Source organism: Trichechus manatus, unplaced genomic scaffold (genome assembly GCF_000243295.1).
Source record: "Trichechus manatus latirostris isolate Lorelei unplaced genomic scaffold, TriManLat1.0 scaffold00142, whole genome shotgun sequence".
NCBI classification, from domain to species: Eukaryota; Metazoa; Chordata; class Mammalia; order Sirenia; family Trichechidae; genus Trichechus; species Trichechus manatus.
The window spans coordinates 3189361-3217017 of record NW_004444078.1 but is presented as its reverse complement, the minus strand read 5'-3'; the positions used below and the strand labels follow the sequence as shown (position 1 = coordinate 3217017).

At 36.8% G+C, this 27657-nt stretch overlaps 2 protein-coding genes across 2 annotated transcripts in view; one reads left to right on the top strand and one right to left on the bottom strand.

The window, feature by feature from the left end:
* ANKAR (ankyrin and armadillo repeat containing) overlaps positions 1–27657 on the top strand; it is a 90403-nt gene that overhangs the window by 15472 nt on the left and 47274 nt on the right. Inside the window, exons 3-9 of the mRNA XM_004385587.2 lie at positions 4562–4725; positions 5354–5457; positions 9543–9723; positions 11053–11272; positions 19000–19201; positions 24377–24585; positions 26711–26815. Of these exons, the coding sequence (XP_004385644.1) occupies positions 4562–4725; positions 5354–5457; positions 9543–9723; positions 11053–11272; positions 19000–19201; positions 24377–24585; positions 26711–26815 (1185 nt within the window). The remainder of the gene's footprint in view (positions 1–4561; positions 4726–5353; positions 5458–9542; positions 9724–11052; positions 11273–18999; positions 19202–24376; positions 24586–26710; positions 26816–27657) is intronic.
* The window catches only part of OSGEPL1 (O-sialoglycoprotein endopeptidase like 1), a 101529-nt gene continuing 87843 nt past the window's right edge, over positions 13972–27657 (bottom strand). Inside the window, exon 9 of the mRNA XM_023739890.1 lies at positions 13972–14039. The gene's annotated coding sequence lies outside the window, so the exon portion shown is untranslated. The remainder of the gene's footprint in view (positions 14040–27657) is intronic.

Here is a 27657-nt window from a genome sequence, read left to right as displayed (position 1 = left end):
ATAGGAGTCCAAGATCGTGGATCCGCGTTGTGTTAGCTGGTAGGGGACCTCTGCATGAATCTCTCCTCGCTGTCCTTTCTCTGTCAGTTTTCTCAGTCCATTTGGTGCTTGGCTGAGTTCTTTATCTCTTCATTTAATGTTTTAGGGTTTCAGGATTGTTGTATTCTCTGTTCAGCTTAGTTTTTCAGATCTTTGCTGTAGAGGGACAGCGTGGTGCTTCTGCCTAGAGCGCCATTTTGCCGAAACTCCCTTCTCTGGTTTTAATTGAACATTTTATATGATTCCATTTTCTCTCCTCTCTTAACATATCAATTATACTTCTTTGGAAAAAAAAAATTAGTGGTTGCCCTACAGTTTGCAGTATACATTTACAACTAATCTAAGTCCACTTTCAAATAACACTATACCACTGCATGGGTAGTACAGTTACCTTAGAATATTTCCACTTCATCGCTCCTGCCCCTTATAACATTACTTTCATTGATTTCACTGACCCTTATGCTATAATCACCCAATACTTTGAACAATGATCTGTTAGATCAATTAAGAATAAGAAAAAGATTCTATTTTACCTTCATTTATTCCTTCTCTGCCACTCTTCCTTTATGTAGATCTGAATTTCTGACCTATTTGATTTCCCTTCTCTCTAAAGAACTTCTTTAACATTTTTTTTGCAAGACAGATATACAGGCAATAAATTCTTTCAGTTTTTGTCAGAGAAAATCTTTATTTCTCCTTCCCTTTTGAAGGATAATTTCACTGGATACAGAATTCTAGGTTGTTGGTTCGTTTCTTTCAATATTTTAAATATTTCATTTGACTCCTTTCTTGCTTGCATGGTTTCTGATTAGGAGTCTGACGTAATTCTTTTGTTCCTCCGTAGGTAAGGCTTCCCTTCCTTCCTTCTTTGGCTTCTTTCAAGATTTTCTTTCTCTTTGGTTTTCTGCAGTTTGAATATTATATGCCTAGGTGTGGATTCTTTGGTATCTATCCTGATTGAGTTTCCTGAATCTGTGGTTTGTGTCTCTTGTTAGTTTTGGAAAATTCTAAGCTATTAATACTCCAAATATTTTTTCTGCATGTTATACCTTTTGTTACTGTCCCACAGCTCTTGGATATTCTATTCTGTTTTTCTTATTCTTTTTTCCCCCTTTGGATTTCAGTTTGATAAGTTTCTACTGACATATCTGCAAGATCACTGATTCTTTCCTCAGCCTGTTTTGGACTTATAGCCTCTAGAATTGTGAGACAATAAATTTCTGTTCATATAAGGCACTCAATTTGTAGTATTTTGTTTTGGCAGCCCTAGGAAACTAATATTGTGTGTGTGTGTGTGTGTGTGTGTGTGTGTGCATATTAGCATGAATCTATATGGCAATTAACTATATCTCAAAAACATAACTATATGTATGTATATATATTATATATACATAGCAATCAAATATATCTCAAAAACATAACTTTAAGTTTCAAAAACTAAGGTTCAGAAAGAATAAATACTCTGATATTGTTTTCAACATAAATGAAAAACATACCGAAAGAACTGTGTATCTCTTATTAATGTGCATATACAGGCATCCTTCATCATCTTAATCTAATCTATTCCTGAAAAAATGTTTGGAGAGCAAGTTTTTGCAAAGCAGGAGTTTATATTTCATTATTTTTAATGTAAAAATAATAATGAGTTCTTAGCTCATCCAAAATCACTAATCAACTTCCCCAAATAACTCTAAAATTCTTTTAAATAACCTACGTAACAATCCACCAATGATTTCTGCATAATATAAAGATTTTAAGCACCTAGTTATTTAACTTAATGAACCCATTGTATGCAGTACCCAACAATACTGTAGGATTGGACTTGAATTACTTTTTTCTATACTGCAATGAACATGTACTATAATATAAATAATCCAGTAAAGATACATAATAAATGAAAATAATATATAGCAAAATAATATAAATAAGATCATTTAAACAAATGAGATTTAATACAGGGAATTTATTACAAAAGTTTGGTCAGAGCTCAAGCAGTGAAAAGGGAAAGCTGATGTTACTCAAACATACAGCAGTAACTACAAGAGACTGCTACCACTCCTAGGGCTTGGGGACCAAAAGGGAAAGCGGTATTACTCCAGATACAGAAACACTACACTGCAGAGGCTGCTGCCAGAACTGCCATTGCACCTGAGCGCAATGCCAAGGAGCTCTCACGCTCACTGATGTGTGGAAGTCCTGGTACTGCTGCCACAACCATGCTGTCTGCCAAAGCTGGAAACAAGGCGGAAATGGCTTCTTCTCCTCACCTGCCAGTGTCCTGTCAGTACCTCCCATTGGCAGAATGGAACTGGAGGACAGCAGTAAAGGAGTATGAAAACAGTAACTTGTGGGTATTCAGAAAAGATATTAAAGGACAAATGTGGGCTGAGAGCAATAGACAAATAATTGAAATGCCTGGTGAATTTGGTGACAAGTAAAGGGAGGTAAATGTTTTCATCACTGTTGCTGTATTGTGATGGGTGAAGATGAGCAACCATGAGCTGGTGAGGGAATGAGAGAAATGGTAGATCCCTGAAGTTGGTCGATGTCTAAATCCAAGGAAGTGGTAGTGGACTCAAGGCTGCGGAAGTAGAGGCTACAAACCATTGTCCAAAACCATACATGAAGTCACAGGAGAAAGCAAAAACGAAAATGATAACTCAAAATAGATGTCCATGTTCCCTTTGCTTATGATTATGTAGTTTCTAAGAACATGTGCTTGTAATTGCATTTTAGAGTGTGATGATGACAACCATGTGTCTGGAAGATTAACAGTTTTTTGAGAGATCTGGCTTTGAATATTTGTGGATCCTGTTCTTCTTCTTCCTCCAACCAACAATGAACATCAGGTTGAACAAGTTCCTCCATAAAAGGTTCTTCACTATGTGATGTTTAAGTAGGCTCACCTAATTTCTTCCCAAACTTGTCTTTTTTCTTAGAAGAATTTACTTAATGTGGAAAGATGATCATAATGCAAAAGATGTGTAAACAACAGGGCTGCCGTGCAAACTCTTCCTCCCTCCCAGAGTAGCACACAATTTAAATATTTTTGGTATCATCCAAGCATGTAGGCTTGTTCTTGTTGTTGTTGTTAGGTGCCGTCGAGTTGGTTCTGACTCATAATGACCCCATGTACAACAGAACGAAACACTGCCCAGTCCTGCACCATGCCCATAATCGTTGTTATGCTTGAGCCCACTATTACAGCACTGTGTCAGTCCATCTCGTTGAAGGTCTTTCTCTTTTCCGCTGACCCTGTACTTTACCAAGCATGATGTCCTTCTCCAGGGACTGATCCCTCCTGACAGTATGTCCAAAATATGTAAGATGTAGTCTTGTCATCCCTGCTTCTAAGGAGAATTCTGGCTGTACTTTTTCAAGACAGATTTGTTTGTTCTTTTGGCAGTCCATAGTATATTCAATATTCTTTGCCACCACCACAATTCAGAGGCATCCATTTTTCTTTGGTCTTCCTTATTCACTGTCCAGCATTCGCACACATATGATGCAAATGAAAATACCATGGCTTGGGTCAGGCAAACCTTAGTCTTCAAGGTGACATCTTTGCTTTTCAACACTTTGAAGAGGTCTTTTGCAACAGATTTGCCCAATGAAATGCGTCTTTTGATTTCTTGACTGCTGCTTCCATGATTGTGAATCCAAGTAAAATGAAGTCCTTGACAACGTCAGTCTTTTCTCCATTTATCATGATGTTGCTTATTGGTCCAGTTGTGAGGAATTTTGTTTTCTTTGTGTTGAAGTGTAATCCATGCTGAAGGCTGTGGTCTTTGATATTCATCAGAAAGTGTTTCTAGTACTCTTCACTTTAAGCAAGCAAGGTTGTGTCATCTGCATAATGCAGGTTATTAATGAGTTTTCCTCCAATCCTGATGACCCATTGTTCTTCATATAGTCCAGTTTCTTGGATTATTTGCTCAGTATACTGACTTTAAACCACACAGTATCCCCTTGTTCTGTCCAAACAACTGAAAATAATGAACAAACCTAATCTTGCTAGGATTTTAGCAAATTATTTTTAAATAAATGTTATATGTATGGTTGCATTACTTTCCAGAAAAATCAGCCTGTTAGTTTTTGTCATGTGAGAAATACCCACTTATTTCTTTATACTATCTCTTTTTACCTAAGCTAGCTCAAGTTTTTGTTTATTTAACCAAAGGTTCTCTAAGACATAGAGTTTCAATTACCACGTGATATCTTTCTGGTAATGGGGTAAGATATTAGTCTTAAACAGAAAACAATATATAGAACAGTGTTTTGACTATACATTTGAAATATCTGTGCAATGAAACTACAGAAAATGCCAAAGTGTATGATATAAATATATTTTAATGCTTAAAATATTTGTATAAAGTATAATTTAATAATCTTTAATTGTCAAGATTTGAATTTCATGTGGAATTTTTTCACTTTGTTTACATAATGAGAATTTAGATCTCCAAAATATAATTGTTTATGTGCTGTTCATTTTTTAAATAAAAACTTGTTTTCATTTTTGGAGATGACAAGGTCAAGACAGAGCGAGAGTTGCCTCCATTTATTTTTGGACGAGATTTTAAATGCCAGAATTTCCACTACAAAGAGAATCAATATTTCCATGTTCATGGAGGAATTGAATTTGATATCAGCACGCCTCCAATTGAGAATGCTCTGGAAGATTTTCAGGTTTAAATTATTACCATTCCTGAAATGGTCTGTCATTTCACAAGTCTTATCCTCTTCTTCAACTGCAGAGTCTCTGTTGGTACACACATTAGGCAGCTCTCCAAATACTCTCACAACTCACAAATTTATTCATATATTATTTAATATACATGGTTAAGTGTAACTATATATTAGGTACTATGTTAGATGTCAGAGGTAAAATTACAAATAACATAGGTACAGCCATCATCCTCACAGAACCTATAGACTTTGTATGTGCCCTAGAATAGTTCATCAGAGTGCAGAAGAAATCCCGAAACACTCACTACATATTCTTCCATTTGCCTCAAAGATTAGTATTAGAGTTTGGAACAGTAATCTTCATCTGAAATTTAGTATAAACACTATACATTTCAATTTTCATTGCTTTTCTACCTTCTCCTCTCTCTATATATTATATATCTTTTTATTTTATTTTATTTTTTTCCTCATTCCCAAAGTAGGGAGTGGATACTTGCAGATACTATCAGGGCCTTGTGGGTTACTATACTAAAAATTTGTCATTTACATGTATAAAATTTTATCTAAAAGAAGTCTCACTATTTAGATTTGTTTAAAGATATTTTTAATGACATAACTCATATTTTAGAACAATTTAGAAAAAATACGGGATTGTGCTGCTAATACTTTTGTAGAAGATTCAGGATACAAAGAATATTACTCAATACCAGTCATGGAATTTCATGGAAAAAGGTAAGGAACTTTCAGTATTTATTCCTAGTAGCTGCAACTTGTTGAACGTTAGGGACTCTGTAGCAAGGATGAGAGAAAAACGATGTGTCAAAATGCAAAGGCCGACTAAAAATCCAGGAACAGAGATCCTAGAACAATAATCCCCCATAAATGACACACTGACTCCAGTATTAAATGTTATATTATTACTTCACGTACTTTGATACATCTGGTGTAATAATCCTTACAGCTTGTTAATAGTTTTTATAATTAACACAGTGGTTAAATAGGGGTGGAGGCGGGATCAACTGAAAAGCAGAGGATTCAACACATACCATTCATTTCCATAAGAAATCTGACTTAAATCTCTTCTTCAACTAGCTCTTGTTATACCTGTCATCTTTTGGAGCAGGTATATATCTCCCAGTATTACAGAATCTTTTGTGTGTTGTCTTCTTGGATTTTCACATTCTGGACACTGTAATTTGAAAATACAGGTTTAGCAATACCTTGGGTTGGAAGTAGAAGTTTGAGATTTAAGAGCATTTAAATGATTTTTTACTTGTTTTGTTTTAAGCATGAAAGTAGTTGAGAGGGTAGGGCCAAGTCTGGAACTCTAAAGAATAGCAGCTTTTAAGGGGCGGGTGGCAGAGGAAGAGAAATCCAGCAAAGGAGACTGAGAAGGAATAATAAGAGATAGAAGAAAACCAAGAGAGGACAATGCCATGAAACTCAAAAATGGAGAGAATTTTCATATGTGCAAATAATTAAAAGCATCAAATGCTATAGAGAAAAAGGCCAAGTAAAATTAAGTCCAAAAAGAATCCTCTAAATTTGGAAATGACATGGAAAGATAATTTCAGTGGGATGGTGATTATGGAAGGCTATTTATAGTGGGATGTAAAGTTGGGAGGAATAAATAGGAAGTGAAGAAGGAAAGGCAAGGATTATAAGTTTCTTTAAAGATGGATGGCAGTGAGAAGATAAGAGAAATAAGGCAAAGAGAAAAGTAGGATAAAAGATAAAAGTTGGATCTTTCCATTGAATTCTCCTTGGGTGCACATGTAGTACTTGAGCTAAAGTAGAAAACCATGTGACTAATGACCTCCATGATTTTGAAGAGAACCAAGCTGCAGATTCAAGTTTCTGGCATGTACAGGTAGTATGCATATCCCTGGAGGAGGACCTCTCAGTCAGGAACCCAGCATCTGTTGGCCTACTCTGCATATAACCCTTGCCAAGCTAAATGGTGAATAAAGCTTGGTTCTCCAAGGTTCTAGCAGGCTGGTGGGGTACCAATGATGCTGGGAATGTAGGGAAGTAGTTGGGATGAACACTGTACTTGGTGCGAGATTGTTGTGGGTGGAGGAGTATGGTTGGTGTAAGTGCCCTGTCATAGCATTGTAAGTGATCCAGTCATGTTGTTGCAATGGGATGTCATAGTAGAATTGTTTTTCTAGTTTCTGACTAATGCACAGCATTTGGCCATCTGTGTTGGTGAATGGTAGGAAGATGGATCTGAATTTGTAGGCTTTCAAAGCTAGCATAGGCTTGTTTCCCAGACCCAGCCAGCACAGAGTAAAAGTAAAAATCACAAGTAGAGTAATAATCAGTATTTTCCTGGCTCTTTTAACAATTACTAGAGAAACCTTAGTTCTCTATACAATCCACCCATGCTTAACTATTCCTAAGAATTCCAGGTGTACCTTATATGTTCATGGATCAGCACTCTCAGCTACTATGAAGTACCTGCACTTTCCTTCTTTCCTGCCCATGCTCCCTGTGATAATCGACCACTGGGTCCCCCAGTGCCCAAGAATTCCCATGCATGCAACTCAACACGAATACCATTGTTGTCTGTTCCCCCAGAATGATTTATTTACCAGGAGACTACTGGTCCCTTATGAAAATAGGGTCTGTTCTACTAACCCTCCAGGCATGCCCAGAAACATCTAAATCTTAGACTCATTTTAGGCTTAGGTTGGGACCTCTCACAATACCAGAATCAAAACATAGGTGCCACAATCTGAAACCCTGTGATTTGGCAGTCCATGAAAGTAGAGGAACTCATAAATGATCAAGACAACAATTACTGGAAGCCAATAGGTAAATGATGCAGGTACTAAAATGCTCTATTTTGGGGACAGCATACCAGCATCATGATGGTGTTGTGGATTTTGGGAGGCAGGTCAGAAATCAACTTCATGTGACAGTGGTGTGTCAGAGATGTGGTGCTAGATGCTCTCCACCACAGTCCCTAACCTGGTGCAGATTCCCAGGCAGAAGAATATGGAGGGAATTATTTTAAAAGTGATGCTCCCCCAAAGTCCCTGCAGATGACCACACTTAAGGTTTTCAATAAAGGAAGTGGTATGTCACTATGCAGTACTTGGATCTGGGTTTCCTGGCTGAAATACACAGTCACTCACCTCATAACATTGGCCATTTGGGCTTTCTGTGCTTCCAATAATCATTCCTAACATGCTTAACACTTGGCTTACAGAATTCAACCATGGGAGTCACAAAATTCTCTTGTCAGAGACTGTCTCAGGGTACAGCAATCTCCACCACCTAGTTTCTAAGTTAGGACGGCTCTCAGGAGGTACTGGATACTTGATTTGTACTGGATGACTAGGGTGAATTTCTAGAAGAAATCAGCCCATCTTCCTTTGGTGTTGGTTGAATTTACAAATCTGTCTCATTGCATGAACAGTGGTCTAAGACTACATCACTGAATATCAGGTTCCCTCTGTGCCCCAAAGGTGGCCAGCAGCTCCTGTTCCCATAGCATTTCACCACAGCCAGCTCCTGGAGAAGTACATGAAGGCAGATGTTGCTGACATCAGGATTCTCTTGGAGCAGTATGCACTGGCTAGATGTAGATGATGATAGCCTTTAGTTTATATTCCTGTGGTCTGGTTTCCTCTTGGGATGAGAGGGTTTTAGATAGGAAGAGTGGTACCCACAAGTAAATGTGAACAGGTTTTCAGACATGCCTCCTTCCACGCACTGAGATCTATTATATTCAGAAAGTTGGGATTGGAATAAGGGTCAAGGAAGAGAAGTTATTAGTCTCTGACCAGTTCATAACAGAGTTTTTCCCTGAGACCCTCCTGTTACTAACCTATGGGGCCTAGTGATTTTCCCCCGAGCTTTTGGCCAAGGAGTTTCCTTGGCATAGAGTTCCTGACCCACTTTCCTGGAAATTTGTACATGGAGTGAATTTCTCAACACCCTTAGGAAAGCTGATAGTCCCTGAGCAACAGAATGACAAGACATAGGAAGAGGTGATTCCTGTCAAGAATATTGTATTTGCAGCAATAAACAGTTATATTAGAGTAAAATCCAGGTAGCCTTAAAAGGCCTCCCACTGGCACAGGGAGGGTCAGTAGCTAAAGTGCTCACTGCTGAAATCTGGGAGTGGGGAAAGGAGTATTAACAGACAGTAATGAAAGGCAGCCAACATTTTCCTTTCTCTGATGATGAGAAATGACGCCAAGGAGTAGAGTAATTCAAAATTTTGTCACTTTTTCATTCCAGGATGATAGGGGCCCAAGGCTGTTACAAGCCCCACCTATGTCCCAGGAGCCTGAGTTGGACATTGGTGTGTTGGGGTTTTTTTTAGTTCATTGTTACAGTGAGTAAAAGCCAAGGAGCCTTTACCCAAAGCAGCATCCATAGGATTTTCCAGGTTAGACTCAAGGTAAAGCCCTGAGAAAGCAAATATAAACATGAGTAGATTAAAAGAGCTAATATATAATTTCATAAGAGGAAGATAAGCAAATGGCTGGATGGTAAACCTAGACTCCTTCACGCCAGAGTTTAGGGCTTCCAGTGACTTTTTAGGCAGTGCCCCTGCTCACTGGCATGGGAAGGACAGAGCCAGTTGGAAGGGCTGATATGAAGAAGATATTTGCAATATAAAGGCCTGATTAGTAATAATTGGTAACAATGCTATTAAAATACTTACAATAGACTACAATTTAAAATTTTTGTATTTAATTGTTATAGAACATCAAATTTTTTTCTATGCCAGAACAGAAAAAAAAAAGTAGCAAATCACTTCAAAGTTAGAAAAACTTATCGTTTTTCTTTATTTTTTATAGCTACTATGTGATCTGTTTTGAACTTGAAACTTTCTATCAGCAACTATATAAGACACAGTGGTGGGGAGCCATAAATGAAATTGTGAACAATCTGAGACCAAAAAGACTTCCACTGACAGATGCTCAATTACATGAACAATTTAAGAAAAAATTTGGTTTCAAAAAAGCTATGAAATGCAAGGTATTTCAGTGATTACCACATAATTTAGTATAAGAAATTATATATAAATATATATACACACACACACACACACACACATACATACCAAAACCAAAAGCCAAACCCGTTGCTGTCGACTCGATTCCGATTCATAGCGACCCTATAGGACAGAACAGAACTGCCTCATAGGGTTTCCAAGGAGTGGCTGGTAGATTTGAACTGCCGACCTTTTGGTTAGCATCTGTAGCTCTTAACCGCTATGCCACCAGGGTTTCCATACATACATACATATATATGTGTCTCAAATTCTCCTAATCTTAGGGATAAACAATAGGTTAAATAGTCTTCAATACAATCAAAAGGTTATATAATTCTGAGTTATTAATTTCTGACAAGATATAAAATAATCATTTAATGAACTGGACTATGGTTAATCTTACTAATGGTTAATATTGATTGCTTGCATTGTATGCCAGACACTATTATATTATAAATCCATTCAACAACTCCATAAGATAAGGTACTTGTAATATTATCATTATTCCTATTTTCGACTGAGAAATTTGTGGCACAAACTGTTAAGGATCTTGCCTAAATCACACAGCTGCTAAAAGGCAGAACCAGATTTCAGTTTTGACAACTAAGCCTCAGAGCAAGCCTAACTTCTGAACCAAATCTCTGTGTCTTCTTCAGTAAGCTTTGCCTCAGAGTCTCTGAAACTGATAAATAAAGGGGTGAGTTTGGCAATTTCAAAGATCACGCTGGCATTTATTTCCCATTTATTAGTTTTAATATGTTCATAAATTTAAAACTTTAATAACCTGTTAGTCTAATTTTAAAATATTAAGTAGTCAGAATGTCTAAATGAAGAGGGTGACTTTTTTACCTCCCCATTTTGAGACCTAGAGCAAAAGAAGACAAACTATCCTTCAACAGCTAGATATTTCAAGTTTCTAGACTTCTAAATTAGATTATTTTCAAATCAGAGAAGGAACCAATGATCTCTATCTGCTTTTAAAGTATTTCAGAGATATTTATTTTAAAACAATACCCTGTTTTAAATTAGGTCTCCAGAGAAGGACCTCCAACTTTGCCTAAAAAAAAAGGGAAAAAAAAAATCTTTCCAAAAATCTTTTTTAGAGTTCTTGATGTTTCTTTATACATCTAACAACTTTAATTATTACCTAGTGAGACATTTTCCACATGGGTTTTGTGAAAATTCTTTTGTAGTTGAGTGCCAATCATGTAATTATTATATTAACATAGCTCATATCTTCCCCCACCACCACCACCACCAAAATTTAGATGTCTTTTGAAAAAAACTAATTCTGGCCTTTTTAATAATTTTAGAGTATCCCATTTGGTATGAAGTCTGCTGTTGAAAGAGGGTTAGCTGCCGTTTTCCACACATTTAGCCGTAAAACCTCAAGTTCGACAATCAATGTTTCAGATGAAGGAGGTTATGCTATTTTCCATCATGCTGCTCTACACAACAGAGTTGCTATTATATGTCAACTCTGCAATGCTAACTTTAATGTCAACCAGAGACGCTTTATTATGTTCAGCCAAGGTACCATAAAGTTTTTAAAACCTAAAATTGTTTTCTTTTACCCTTTATTCAGCATTAAGAATTATGTATGTTGATTTTAGAGCAAGGTTAAAATTTGTTGCTGGTATCTATTGACTTGAATTATTCCTAACAGTGCTTCTGAGGCTGTTTTGACTACCATAGCTGTACAGTAGGTTCTGAGGTCAGGTAGTGTGAGTCCTCCTACTTTATTCTTCTTCAGTAGTGCTTTATTTCTCCAGGGCCTCTTTTCTTTCCATATAAAGTTAATGATTAGTTTTTCCATCTCTTTAAAGAATGCTGTTGGACGATGAATCTGTGAAACATACCGTGGAGGAATCTGGAGGGCATTATGCTGAGTGAATTTAGTCAGTCACAGAAGGACAAATATTGTATAAGACCACTATTGTAAGAACTCAAGAAAAGGTTTAAACACCGAAGAAAACATTCTTTGATGGTTACAAGGGTGGAGAGGGAGGGAGAGGGTGATTCACTAACTAGATAGTAGACAAGAATTACTTTAGGTGAAGGGAAGGACAGCACACATTACAGGGGAAGTCAGCACAACTGGACTAAACCAAAGCTAAGAAGTTTCCTGAATACAACCAAAAACTTTAAGGGACAGAGTAGCAGGGGTGGGGGTCTGGGGACTATGGTTTCAGGGGACATCTAGGCCAACTGGCATAACAAAGTTTATTAAAATGTTCTGCATCCTACATTGATGAGTGGCATCTGGGGTCTTAAAAGCTAGCAAGCGGCCATCTAAGAGGCATCAATTGGTCCCAACCCACCTGGAGTAAAGAATGAAGAACACCAAAGACACAAGGAAAGTATTAGCCCAAGAGACAGAAAGGGCCACATAAGCCAGAGACTGCATCATCATGACACCAGAAGAACTAGACGATGCCCAACTACCACCAATGACCGCCCTGACAGGGAATACAACAGAGTCCTCAGTGGAGCAGGAGAAAAGTGGGGTGCAGAACTCAAATTCTAGTAAAAAGACAAGACTTAAATGGCCTGGCTGAGACTGGAGGAAGCCCAGAAAGCATGGCCCCCAGACTGTCAACCCAGAACTAAAACAATTCCCGAGGCCAACTCTTCAGACAAAGATTGGACTGGACTATGTGATATAAAATGATACTCGTGAAGAGTGTGCTTCTTAGCTCAAGTAGATACATGAGACTAAATAAGCAGCTTCTGTCCAGAGGTGAGATGAAAATGCAGAGAGGGTCAGGAGCTGGTTGAATGGACACGGGAAATCAGGGGTGGAAAGGAGGAGTGTGCTGTCACAGTATAGGGAGAGCAAGTAGGGTCACATAACAATGTATGTGTAAATTTTTGTATGAGAAACTAACTTGAATTATAAACTTTCACTTAAAGTACAATAAAAAATAAAAAGAATGCTGTTGCTATTTTGATGAGGATTGCATTGTATTTGTAGATTTCTTTGGGTAGAGTTGACATTTTCACAATGTTAAGTCTACCTATCCATGAGCATGGTGTGTTTTTCCATTTATGTAGGTCTCTTTTGGTTTCTTGCAGTAGTGTTTTGTAGTTTTCTTTGTATAGATCTTTTACATCCTTGGTAAGATTTATTCCTAGGTATTTTATTTTTTTTAGGGACTTTTATGAATGCTATTGTTTTCCTGATTTCCTTTTTGTAGTTCTCTTTATTGGTGTATAGGAATCCTACTGATTTTTGTATGCTTATCTTGTATCCTGCTACTCTGCTGCATCTATTAGTTCCAGTAGTTTTCTCGTGGAGTCTTTTGGGTTTTGTATGTATAGTATCATATCATTCACAAATAGGGACAGTTTTACTTTTTCCTTACCCATTTAGATGCCATTTATTTCTTTTTCTTGCCTTATTATTCTGGCTAGGACTTCCAGCACAATGTTAAATAGGAGTGCTGATAAAGGGCATCCTTGTCTTGTTCCTTTTCTCAAGGGGAATGATTTCAGCCTCTTTCCATTAAGAACTATGTTGGCTGTTGATCTTGTATAGATGCCCTTTATTGAGGAATTTCCCTTCTATACCTATTTTATTGAGATTTTTAATCAGGAATGGGTGTTGGACTTTGTCAAATGCCTTTTCTGCATCAATTGAGATGATCATTGATTCTTTTTTTTTTTTATTTATGTGGTGGATTACGTTGATTGATTTTCTAATGTTGAACCATCCTTGCATACCTGGTATGAATCCCAGTTGGTCATGGTGTATTTGTTTTTTTGATATGATTCTGAATTCTGTTGGCTAGAATTCTGTTGAGAATTTTTCTATGTACATTCATGAGAGATATTGGTCTGTAATTTTTTTTTCTTTGGTGTCTTTGCCTGGTTTTGGTATCAGGGTTATGCTGACTTCATAGAATGAACTCAGAAGTATCCCTTCCATTTCTATGTTTTGAAATAGTTTGAGTAGTACTGGTATAAGCTCTTTTCTGAATGTTTGGTAGAATTCTCCAGTGAAGCCATCTGGGCCAGGGCTTTTTTTTGTTGAAGTTTTTTTAATTACCTTTTCAATCTCTTCTCTTGTTATGGGTCTGTGCACATTCTCAACTTCAGTTTGTGTTAGTTTAGGTAGGTAGTGTGTTTCTAGAAATTTGTCCATTTCCTGTAGGTTTCCAAATTTGTTGGAGTATAGTTTTTCATAGTTCTCAGTTGGGTCTGTTGTAATGTCCCCCATTTCATTTCTTATTTGGGTTATTTGCATCCTCTCCTGTTTTTCTTTTGTCAATTTGTCAGCCAGTATTCTTGGCAGGACCCACTGGAAAGAAGGTGAAGGAGGAGGAAGAAAAGGAAGAGGAATGGAAATTTAGAAATTGGAATTTTTTATAATAAATTTATTGAGATATAATTCACATATGATAAAGTTCACCCTTTTATACAGTGTAAAGTGGTTTTTAATATAATTACAAAGTTGTGCAGCCATCATTACTATATAATTCCAGAATATTTTCACCATCACCCCTCCAAAAAACATGTACCCATTAGCAGTCACTTCCCATTCCTTCCTCCCCCAACTCTCTGGCAACTGATCTACTTTGTGCTTCTCTGGATTTGACTATTCTGGATAGTTCCTATCAGTGGGATCATATAATATTTGTCCTTTTGTGTCTAGCTTCTTTCACTTAGCGTAATATTTTCATGGTTCATCTATGTTGTAGCATGTATCAGTACTTCATTCCTTTTTATTGCTAAATAATATTCCATTGTGTGGATATACCACTTTTTCTATCCATTCCTCAGTTGATGGGCATTTAGGCTGTTTCCACTTTTTAACTACTATGAATTATGCTATGAAAATTCGTGTACATGTTTTTGTATGGACATATACAAAATTCAGGAGCAGAATTGCTGGGTCATATGGTAACTCTGGGCCCTTGTGGCGCAGTGGTTAAGAGCTACAGCTGCTAACTAAAAGGTCAGCAGTTCAAATCCACCAGCCACTCCTTGGAAACCCTATGGGACAGTTCGACTCTGTCCTATAGGGTCATTATGAGTTGGAATCGACTCAATGGCAACAGGTTAGTTGCCCAATTGTTTTCCACAGTGTCATCATTTTAGTATCCCATTAGTAATCTATGAGGGTACCAATTTTTTCTTATTCTCACCCACACTTTTTATCACCTAGCTTCCTGATTTTAGCCACATAGTGTGTGTGAAGTGGCATCTCATTGTGGTTTTAATTTGCATTTCTCTGATGACTAAAGATGTTGAATAACTTTCATGTGCTTATTGGCCATTTGTATATCTTCTTTGGAGAAATGTCTATTCAAATCCTTTGCCTATTTTTAAATTAAATTGTCTTTTTATTGTTGAGTTGTAAGAGTTCTATATATATTCCAGATATAAGTGCCCTATCAGATATATGATTTACAAATATTTTCTCCCATTCTATGAGTTCTTTTCTCACTTTCTTGATGGTCCCCTTTTAAGCAGAAAAGTTTTTAATTTTGATGAAGTCCAATTTATCTGTTTTTTCTTTTGCTACCTCTGCTTTTTGTGTCACGTCTAAAAAACCATTGCCTCATCCAAGGTCATAAAGATTTACTCTTCTGTTTTCTTCTAAAAGTTTCTAGTTTTAGCTCTTACTTTAGGTTTCTGATCCATTTTGAATTAATTTTTGTATATGGTGTGAAGTAGGGGTCTGATATGGATTGAATTGTGTCCCCCCCAAATAGTGTGTAAACTTGGTTCCCAGTTTCGTGTGGTTGTCCACCATTTTGTGATCTGATGTGATTATCCCATGTGTTATAAATCCTTACCTCTGTTAATATGATCCCTGGTTGTGCAGTGGTTAAGAGCTCAGCTGCTAACCTAAAGGTCGGCTGTTCAAATCCACCAGCTGCTCCTTGGAAATCCTATAGGCCAGTTCAACTCTATCCTATAGTGTCACTATGAGTCAAAATCAACTCCATGGCAATGGGTTTGGTTTGGGTTTATGACGTTAATGAGGCAGGATTAGAGGCAGTTATGTTAATGAGGCAGGACTCCATTTACAGGATTATCTTGTATCTTGAGTCAGTCTTTTGAGATACAAAAGAGAGAAGCGAGCAGAGAAGTGAGGGACCTCATTGCCACCAAGCAAGAAGAGCCAGGAGCGGAGTGCAGCCTTTGGACCCAGGGTCCCTGTGCGGAGAAGCTCCTAGACCAGGGAAGATTGATGACAACAACCTTCCTTCAGAGCCAACAGAGAGGGAAAGCCTTCCTCTAGAGCTGGCACCCTGAATTTGGACTTCTGGCCCCCTAAACTGTGAGAGAAAAAATTTCTGTTTGTAGAAGTCATCCACTCGTAGTATTTCTGTTATAGCAGCAGTAGATAACTAAGACAGGATCCAACTTCATTCTTTTGCATGTGCATATCCAGTTGTCTTAGTACCATTTGTTAAAAAGATTTTCCCAATTGATTTGTCCTGATATCCTTGTCAAAAATCAATTGACTATAAAGGTAAAAGTTTTATTCTGGACTCTCAATTCTATTCCATCTATATTTCTATCCTTTTACTAGGACCACACAGTCTTGCTTACTATAGCTTTGTAGTAAGTTTTGAAATCAGAAAGTGTGAGTCTTCTTTTTCAAAGTTGTTTTGAATATTCTGGATCCCTTGCAATTACATATGAATTTTAGGATCAGCTTGTAAATTTCTGGAGAAAAAAAATTGTAGCTAGTGTATTGATAGGGATTTTGTTGAATCAGTAGATCAATTTTGGGAGTATTGCTATGTTAATCATGTTAATACTTCCGATCCATGAACGTGGTATGTCTTTCCATTAATTAAGTTCTTTAATTTCTTTCAACAATGATTTGTAGTTTTCAGTGTACAACTCTTACATTGTCTTTGTTAAATTTATCTCTAAGTATTTTATTCTTTTTGATGTTATTGTAAATAAAATTGTTTTCTTAATTTTATTTTCAAATTATTCATTGCTAGTAAATAGAAATACAATTGCTTTATGTGCATTGATCTTGTATCCTGCAGCCTTGCCAAACTCATTTATTAGTTCTAATTATTTTTATGGATTCCATAAGATTTTCTATATACAAGATCATGTCATCTGTGATACAGTTTTACTTCTTCCTTTCTGATTTGTATGTCTTTTATATCTTTTCCTTGCCTAATTGCCCTGACTAGGAGCTCCAGTAAAATGTTCAATAGAAGTGGTGAGAGCAGACATCTTGTTTAGAATAGGGATTTAATGAATAATTTGTCAGGGTAATTTATTAAAACGTTAATTTGTGATAATTCAATGCTATAGAAGAATCAGAGAATAAAAGCTTTTCTTCTCTCTACACTTGAATCCTGGAAACCTTGGGGGCTTCCCTTAACTTACAGCAAAGTTGAGGTTTTTGTTGTCATCTATCTGAGAAGAAGGGCTCTTTTTAATTAGCTAAGTATCACTTATGGCTACCTTATATAATTATTTGGTAAGTTAAAGTCTCATTCATTCTATGACCGCTTGGATTCCCACTTGCTGATAATTGGGTATATTTTGAAGTATGGAAAATATATAACTCTATTGGCAATGTCTATGTATTATTACTTAACTAACATAAAATTGTTCCATCTGTGAGTTTTGACCAGTCATTGAGAGGCAGAACTTCCAGGCCTGCTCTGATCTCACTGTCAGGTATATGCACCATGCCTGGATGGCTTGACCAAAAGTTACGTCAATACTATTTGATGTAATCCTGCCATCTGTATCTAAACACTGTAATTTTGTTCTTATTCATAAGAGTCTATTTTGACAAATTAGGAAACTGCTATATAGTAATAATTATAATTTTATGTGTATTCTCTTTTAAAAACAGAGTCATCTAAAATGGACATGAAAAAAGAAAGAAACGGTAAGACATAAGTGAAACATTTAGTGCATTTTAAAAGATTATTAAATATGTTAAAACTTTGCTTATAGTATATAATCCACAAAATGATCTCTCACACGAGGATCGCAATGATATATTAAATATATTTTGAAGTATAAAATTTTTTCTACCCATGGTTATTTACTGATATTCCTCTTAAGTTTTGGAGATTTTTTCCCTTGTTTTTTATTTTAAATTTGAAGTGATGTGTGGAGATGCACAGGGAGATGTTGGATATACAGATCAAGAGCTCATAGAAGAAATCAAGTCTAGGGACATAATCCTGGGAGTCATAAATTTATAGGTTGTAAATGAAGCCACTGAGAAGGAGGAAGAATAAAAAAAAAAAAGGTTCAAGATAGAGCCTCAAGGCTCATTTAGACATCAGGACAATGAGAAATTCCCAAAGGAGACTGCAAAGGAGTAGTAGGAGAGATAGTTGGAAAAACAGGAGAGTATGATATCAAAAAACCAAGGGAAAAGAATATTTTTAAAAAGGAGGAAATGGTCGACAGTGTCAAATAACGTTGAGAGGGCAGATGAAAACTGAAAAACTCCCATTAGATATAGCGACAGAAGCTATTTTATTATTTTTTCAGTTTCAAAGGATCTTATCTCCTACTACAAAACATTTTAATAAAATGGAAAATAATTTAAACAACAAATAGGTTATTTTATCAAAAGACTATTTTACACATTAAATTTTCAAAAATTTAACACTTTTGAGGTTATTTATTCTTCTTAACTTATAAAGAATTTTTGATAATAGTCAGATTTCCTGTATTAATCTTTTTAGTGTTAATTTGAGGGTTTTTATATCCTACCATACCAAGTTCTGTTACAATGGAATTCAACCACAATATGTTAATTGGTAATTTGGTTTATAGGAAATGTCAACAGCCGAAGTTGAAAAGGTGTTATTCCACTTAGTTTAAAATGTATCAAGTCAGTCATTTGAGTTTTGCTATTAATTAATATTCAAGGGGAAAACTGATTAAGTGCTATTTGTAAAAAGTGATTTATAACAAAATGAAACTAAGGGGGCACAACAGCCCAGGGACAAGGACTAGAAGGCAGGAGGGGACAGGAAAGCTGGTAATAGGGAACCCAAGGTCAAGAAGGGAGAGTGTTGACATGTTGTGGGATTATTAACCAATGTCATAAAACAATATGTGTACTAACTGTTTGATGAGAAACTGTTCTGTAAACCTTCATCTAAAGTACAAGAAAAAAAATTTTTTAGAAGTGTTTTATATAAACAAATCCATTTTAACTCTGTGGTTGCCAATTTTTCAAATGAGGCATACTTTTTGGAAATGTTAGACCTTTAACCACTGAAGAAACTGTCCACCCATTCTAGGTCCAACACCTCTACACCTGGCTGCACAAGCTTGCTCACTAGAAGCAACCATCTGTCTACTCTGTTTCAAAGCAGATTACACACTCTCTGAAAAAAGAGGCTGGATGCCGATTCACTTTGCTGCTTTCTATGACAATATATGCATCATCATTGCTCTCTGTAGAAAGGATCCTAGTTTGCTAGAAGCTGAGGCAACAGCTGAGTAAGTTATTAAGCATTTACATGAATATAAATTTCTTCTTTACTTGGCTTACCCCACACACTGACACTAAAAGGCAAGTGCAAAATCAGTATGATTTGAAAGGCTACATAAGGCTTACTTGCTATCCTTCCTGCTATCTTCTCCTACCTCTTACCTTTAGAATTTATAGACTGCAGCTTCTATTAACCTGTCCAGGCTTTCTGAAAGCATAGGAGTAAGTTCTAGGGAGTTTTTCCTAAGCTTGTCCCATAGTATGGTAAACCACCTATTAGTTTATCAGGTTAACTACTTAGTGCCCTGGAAGAAGTCTGAGATTAGGGAAAAGAAAGTTACCCTAAATTAGAATCTACACAACCAGGAGGCAGTCCTAGGGCTCCAGATCAAAGTGAATAGGCCTTGGATAACACAGTAGAGATACCAAGAGGTATACAGAAAAGAAATACACTAAAAAAGAAAAAAATATATATTTGAAATAGGGTACATTCTTGGCTAAGAATTTAAAGACCAGGTTATTATTTCAAATCTCTGAACATGATTCAGGCATAGTTTCATTCAGGTTTACCTGGGTCTTCAAATATCAGGTTTTCACAGGAGAGATTATTATTCCATCTTTTCAGAGAAGAAATGAATCCTCCCTGTAGGGAAAACCAAAACCTCTAATAGATTCTTTGAATAACAGATTTTGGAAAAGCCATGGAATGTGGAGACCTGAGTTCCATTTCTAGTTCTGTCACCTCCTGGCAACGTGACTTTTCAGTAAAAGGGGGCTAAAAGACTGGGTGATTTGCAAAAGGTCAAACAATTGAACATCAGAGGTAGAAGTAATAAACTATCTGTGAATGTAAAATAAAGGCAAAGGATTTTGAGAGGAGAGTTAGCAAGTTTGGGAACAAATGAGGAGTGTGACCTTTTGGTGTATATGAATATGGAGCCAAATGAAACTATGACAAAGAACTGAGAGATCAGAACACAGGTGTTGAAGTCACTGAAAATAAGAGGAAACATGTTAGTGAGGCAACGCATGTGCTAGAATGGTGGAAGAGGGTCCAGCTGGGCAGGAACAATGGAAATACAGCGTTGAAAATGGTAATATAATTTGATAGCATATTTTTCAAATGAGGAAAATCAGAGTGATGGTGTTAGAAGTAATCTTTATTCCTACATTGACTAGAAGAAAGCAAGCAAGAGAACAGTCTTGTTAAAATAGAACAGGGAGGAAGTGAAGATATGTTTATCCATAAAGGAGAAGAGATTCTCCAGGGTCCAGGAAAAGAGGATAGAGGAGAGGCTTGGGGCCAGCAGAATGGAGGTGAGAGTTCAAAGGCAGGCATCAAGAGGAAGGGTCTGAGCTAAGAGGAAGGCATGGGGTATAAGGATGAAGGAAATAATGATTGGGGCATTGTGATATGGTGAAAGGGGAAGGAGAGGGAAACTATATATCAAGACTCTGCTAGGCGAAACTGTGCTAGACTCCTAATTTAACCCTTACACCAATACTGCCAGGTGGTTGTTAGGCTCGGTGTTTTGTTTTTTGTTTTCATCTTAGCAAATGAAGAAAGTAACCTGATTTGCTTAAGGTCACATTGTTAGTTTAGTTAAGAAAGAGCTTAAGCTGATATAACAAAGAAACTAAAAAATATGGTGGTTTAAACAAGATAAAACATGTAGTTCTCTCTCATGAAAAGTCTGAATTGGTGGCCCAGGGCTGGCATAATGGCCTAACGGTACCAAGGACCCATTTTGTTGCTCCTTAATATGTGGCTTCTATATCATGGTACAAAATAGTAACTCCTGCTTCCATTACCATGTGTGCCTTCTAGCCATGAGAAGAAAACTAATGACATACTCCTTTTCTCTCTAGGGAATTGCCTGTGAAACATCTACTAACATGCCATTGGCCAAACATAGTCATATGACCATCAGGGAGCCTGAGAAATGTATTTGGCTGGATAGCCATGTGTCCAACCAAAACATCTTTACTATCTAAGAAGCAGAGAATGAATTTTTGAGAAAAACTGTTAGTTTCTGCCACAATGAGAAAGCTGGGATTTAAGGGCTAGACATGAAGCCTGAAGAAATGGTTTTGAGCCTCAGTTTCATCATTTTTAAAATAGGCTGATAATACTTGCCTTACTTTTTGATTTGCTCATAGAGTTGTTATAAGGATTAGACAGGATAGCGTATACTATGTATACAATGAACTTTGTGCATTACCAACCTCTAGACACATTATAAGGCATAATAACTAAGCATATAGGGTCGCTATGAGTCCAAGCTATGAGTCCGAACCGACTTGATGGCACCTAACAACAGCAACAACAATTAAGCTGGGAGGCAGCAAAGGAACAAATACTAAAGAAAGCCGAGACAAGAGTATTATAGAGGCAAATCTGTTTACATGTGGAATATAGAGGACAAGAATGCATTAGGAAGAGAAGGTGATGATAGAAATCAGAATTCCTCCAACAGCAATTTGAATAGTTTTACGAAAAGTGTATTTGACACTATATGTGTGCTTGTTGTTGTTAGATGCCCTTGAGTTGGCTCTGACTCATAACGACTCTATGTACAACAGAATGAAACACTGCCTGGTCCTGTGCCATCCTCACAATCACTGTTATGGTTGAGGCCATTGTTGCAGGCCTGTGTCAATCCATCTCATCAAGGATCATCCTCTTTTTTGCTGACTCTCTTCTCTACCAAGCATGATGTCCTTCTCCAGGGATTAGTCCCTCCTGATAACATGTCCAAAATACATGACATGAAGTCTTGCCATTCTCACTTCCAAGGAGCACTCTGGCTGTATTTCTTCCAAAACAGACTTGTTTGCTCTTCTGCGGACCATGGTATATTCAATATTCTTCAACAAACCATAATTCAAAGGCATCAATTCTTCTTCGGTCTTCCTTATTCATTGTCCAGCTTTTGCATGCATATGAGGTGACTGAAAATACCATGGCTTGGGTCAAGTGCACTTTAGCCCTCAAAGTAACATCTCTGCTTTTTAACACTTAGAGAGGTCTTTTGCAGCAAATTTGCCCAATGCAACATGTCGTTTGGTTTCCTGACTGCTGCTTCCATGGGTGTCGACTGTGGATCCAAGTAAAATGAAATCCTTGACAACCTCGATCTTTTCTCCGTTTATCGTAATGTTGCTTATTGGTCCAGTTGTGAGGATTTTTGTTTTCTTTGGGTTGAGGTGTAATCCATACTGAAGGCTGTAGTCTTTGATCTTCATCATTAAATGCTTCAAGTCCTCTTCACACAAGCAATGTTGTGTCATCTGCATATCACAGGTTGTTAATGAGTTTTCCTCCAATCCTGATGCCTCGTTCTTCTTCATACAGTCCAGCTTCTCAGATTATTTGCTCAGCATACAGACTGAATAGGTATGGTGAAAGGATACAACCCTGACTCATACCTTTCTTGACTTTAAACCACACAGTATCCCCTGTTCTGTTCCAACGACTGCCTCTTGGTCTATGTACAGGTTTCACATGAGCACAGGTTTCACATGAGCACAATTAAGTGTTCTGGAATTCCCATTCTTCGCAATGTTAGCCATAATTTGCTATGATCCACACAGTCGAATGCCTTTGCATAGTCAATAAAACACAGATAAACATCTTTCTGGTATTCTCTGCTTTCAGCCAAGATTCATCTGACATCAGCAATGATACCCTTCGTTCCACGTCCTCTTCTGAATTCAGCTTGAATTTCTGGCAGTTCCCTGTTGATGTACTGCCACAACCACTTCTGAGTGATCTTCAGCAGAATTTTACTTGTCTGTGATATTAATGATATTGTTCAATAATTTTCCCATTCTGTTGGATCACCTTTCTTTGGAGTGGGCACAAATATGGATCTCTTCCAGTTGGTTGGCCAGGTAGCTGTCTTCCAAATTTCTCGGCATAGATGAGTGAATACTTCCAGCACTGCATCCATTTGTTGAAACATCTCAATTGGTATTCCATCAATTCCTGAAGTCTTGTTTTTTGCCAGTGCCTTCAGTGAAGCTTGGACTTCTTCCTTCAGTATCATTGGTTTGTGATCATATGCTACCTTCTAAAATGACTGAATGTCAACCAATTCTTTTTGGTACTGTGACTCTGTGTATTCCTTCTGTCTTCTTTTGATGCTTCCTGCATCGTTCAGTATTTTGCCCATAAATCCTTCACTAGTGCTACTCAAGGCTTGAATGTTTTTCTTCAGTTCTTTCCGCTTAAGAAATGTCCAGCGTGTTCTTCCCTTTTGGTTTTCTAACTCCAGGTCTTTCCACATTTCATTATAATACTTTGTCTTCTCAAGCCACCCTTTGAAATCTTCTGTTCAGCTCTCTTATGTCATTTGCTTTAGCTTCTCTACGTTCAAAAGCAAGTTTCAGAGTCTCTTCTGACATCCATTTTGCTCTTTTCTTTATTGTCTTTTTAATGGCCTTTCACTTTTTTCACGTACGATGTCCTTGATGTCTTTCCACAATGCATCTGGTCTTCAGTCGTTAGTGTTCAATGCATTAAATCTACTCTTAAGATGGTCTTCAAGTTTAGGTGGGATACTCAAGGTTGTATTTTGGCTTTCATGGACTTGTTCTAATTTTCTTCAGCTTCAACTTGAACTCGTATATGAGCAAGTGATGGTCTGTTCCACAGCTGGCCTCTGGCCTTGTTCTGACTGATTATATTGAGCTTTTCTGTAGTCTCTTTTCACAAATGTAGTCAGTTTGATTTCTATGTAGTTGCTGTTTATGTTGTTGAAAAAAGATATTTGCAATGAATAAGTTATTGGTTTTGCAAAATTCTATCATGCGATCTCCAGGGTCGTTTCTATGGCCAAAGCCATATTTTCTAACTACCAATCCTTCTTTGTTTCCAGCTTTCGCATTCCAATCACAGTAATTATCAATACATGTTTGATCAATTACAGACTGCAGAAGTTGGTAAAAATCTTCCATTTTCTCCACGTCTGTCAGTTTGTCATACTGTAGTGGCTTGTGTGTTGCTGTGATACTGGAAGCCTTACCAGCAGGGTCACCCTTGGTGGACAGGTTTCAGTGGAGCTTCCAGACTAAGGCAGACTAGGAAGAAGGACTTGGAAGTCTACTTCTGAAAAGACTAACCAGTGAAAACCTTATGAATTTGTGTGTTTAATTATTATTATATGTTCCTTGATTTTTAGGAATCAGTGTACTCCACTGTTACTTGCTGCCACTTCAGGAGCACTGGATACTATCCAGTACCTATTTTCTCTTGGTGCTAACTGGAGAAAAACAGATATTAAAGGAAATAATATAATTCATTTATCGGTGCTAACCTTTCACACAGAGGTTCTCAAGTATATAATAGAGTTAAATATTCCTGAACTCCCAGTTTGGAAAACTTTGGTAGGTAAGTATAGAATACATAATCTCTTCTCAAATAAATATTCTGATTATTATTCTGTTTAATTATTGATTCTGACTTTGAAATAATACATGAATCATATTTTAAACATTTAAAAATTATGAAATATTTTGAGTTAAACTAGAAATACAGATAACATTGAGCTACATTTTTATGTGTGTAAGAAGTTTTATTTCTAAATTAAAAGTTGTGTGACTCAGACTATATTTTACACATTTAAAAAAAAAATTTTCCAACCTTTTACAAAAGTCTAACAGTATTCTTCTCATTCAAAAAAAAAAGTGGATTTAAAACAGTGGAAAGGTAAGGAGGGAGGACACTGAAGTATGAATGCAAAAAACTCCCTCCAATTATTTCTTTCCTCCTAATTTTAGAGACAAATTTAGAAATATCCGTCCTTATATTCTGATAAATGTTTTGTGAAAAATTCTTTTTGAGATATTTACCCCCAAATTTTTATTCAACCCAGCCAGAAATATTATAAAAGTAAGGGTTAATAGGCCAACTGAATGTATACATCCAATTTTAGTCCCTCCCAAGATCTTACTAAAACTGCATGGAGATTAAATAATAACAAAAACAGCAGCAGACAATGGAAAACAGGAAAGGAAACAACAACAACAAAGTATTGGAAGATGGAAATAGGCAAGTCTCAGGACTAAGCAGACCACAGAAAACAATTCCAAGCCACAAGTGGAAAAGCTGAGAACCTCCCCAACTCACATCATAAAACCTTCAAAAGGCTCAGGAACTGGCAGTGCTAGGCAGGATTTTTTTTCTGCAGAGCCTAAGAAAGACCTCAAGATACTGACAGTGGGATCCTCCCCCAGAAACCAGATGGGAGAGAGATCCAGGTCACTGGGAGTCCAACTCAAGAGAAAACGAAAAGGGATTTCAAGGATGACAGCAAAGGGAACCCCCCAAATGGAAACTGTGCACACAGACCAGAGAAAAAGTGTGGGAGAAATTACCAGTAGGTATAAAGAAAACTAAGCAGATGAAAAATAAATACAGAAATTACTACCTCCAGGAAAAACAAAAAGAAAGAAAGGAGACATTACTGTGGTACGCTACAATGCTCAACTGTGCATAATATTTATATTGGAAAGTGTTTTCAATGTTTGTGTATTTATCTATTACTATATCTTAGTCTTTTTAGGAGAACCTGAGAGAACCATCCTGTTACTTTTAATAGATGAAAACCATTGCAAATACCCACCTTCCATAATAGGAAGCTCTGGCCCCTAACAGGAATAGCCTAGCGGCACAGGAAACTCCTGACAACCACTGTTTCCGACAGTTACTATTGGGAAGTCCTGATAATGACACAAACAGAACAATAAGCAGTGAGCATCTGACCACTCCTTTGCTTTGTGCCCTAGGGCTCTCCTTCTCTACACTGCCCATTTTCACTATGGGTAAAAAAAGAATTAGTCAAAGTTAATTAGAGGTCTCCAAGATTAGTTCTTGGAGGGGAAGCTGAACTTTAAAGTGTCATGGAATGATGTAGCCAGGAGTCAGGACCACATTTGGTATTGGAAGGGCTGGAAAAAGACAAGGAAAAAGCATACGTCTGTGTATTTTTCTTGCACATAAATCCTTTTTAGGAGTATGTATATTTTTATTATCTTCCTCTTTGGAGTATAAATTCATTGAAGATTTAAAAATATTTACCTTCTTAACACTCATGAAATGTATAAAGCCTCATACATAGGGTGGATATTAAACTGTGATTGATGATAATGTAGTTTACTTTGGCAGCCTCAAAAACTGATTCAACAACTGGTTTCAGGCAAGGGAGATGTACTATTTTTCAAGTGAATTTGAACCATGTGGTCAGCTAGTCTAAGTCATTCAGACCAAAGATAAAGAATTTCAGGATATTCTTCACTTACTATGTAGACTATAAACCTCAAAGATCATGGGTGTATATAATCTATTCAGCACCTCAGAGAGGGCTATGCACACTAGGGAATTTAATGAATGCATTTGGGTGGTGACGGTGGTGATCTTAACACTTGGCTTTACTGGCCTGTAGAGAAATATAATCAATTATTCTATCGCCGCTTGTGAAATTACAGCTTGTGTTTTTTTCTTGAATACTTACCAGAAATGTTGCACTGTGAAAGCTATAAACGAAGGATGATGGCCGTCATGTCCTTAGAAGTAATTTGCTTAGCAAATGATCAATACTGGGAATATATTTTGGATGCAGGTAATGCAGCATCTATTCACTGTCTTTTGTTTATGCTAGTTTATGTATAGCTGTATGATACTCAGATCAATCACTTTAAAAAATATTTCTCATTGTAGAGGAAAAATTTTAGTTGATTTTAAGTTTCTTTTTCTTTTTTTTCCCTAAGATTACTTCCATTAAATGCCAGCCTTTTCTTTTCCAGTTGGAAGCTGGACAGTATAAAAAAATTATATTAATTCCATTTCTCTAAAAGTTTACAAACTTAAAAAAGATATTAAATTTCTTTACATACTGTCTCATATTTACTTTCATTTAGAAGACTCTAGTTCTTTTTCATATAAATAATTATCTAATCAAATTGCCCTTATTTGGTATTTGCTCAGTTAATTTTTTATTCAATAGCAGGTTTAGAATCAGGCCTGGGTTTATAACTAGCTCTGATTTTAGAATTTAGGTTAATTGCTTTATCTCTTAAGCCTAGTTTTCTCATAAATAAAATGGTTCATATAGGGCTGTTGTAAGACCAGCACTGTCTAATAGAACTTTCTGCAATAATGGAAATGTTCTATCTGCACTGTTCAATGTGGTATACATTACCCATATGTTGTTACTGAGCACAAATGATTGAGCTCCTTAAATATTTGTTGAAAGAATTAATTAATTAAAAAATTATTTGATTATGGTTGTTCCATAATGTGCCCCTAAAAACAAGTACTAAAGATTTATGCTCAAAAATATAGCCATAGGGGAGTTCCGGCAAAATGGCGCTCTAGGCAGAAGCACCACGCCGTCCCTCCACAGCAAAGATCCGAAAAACTAAGCCGAACAGAGAATACAACAATCCTGAAACCCTAAAACAT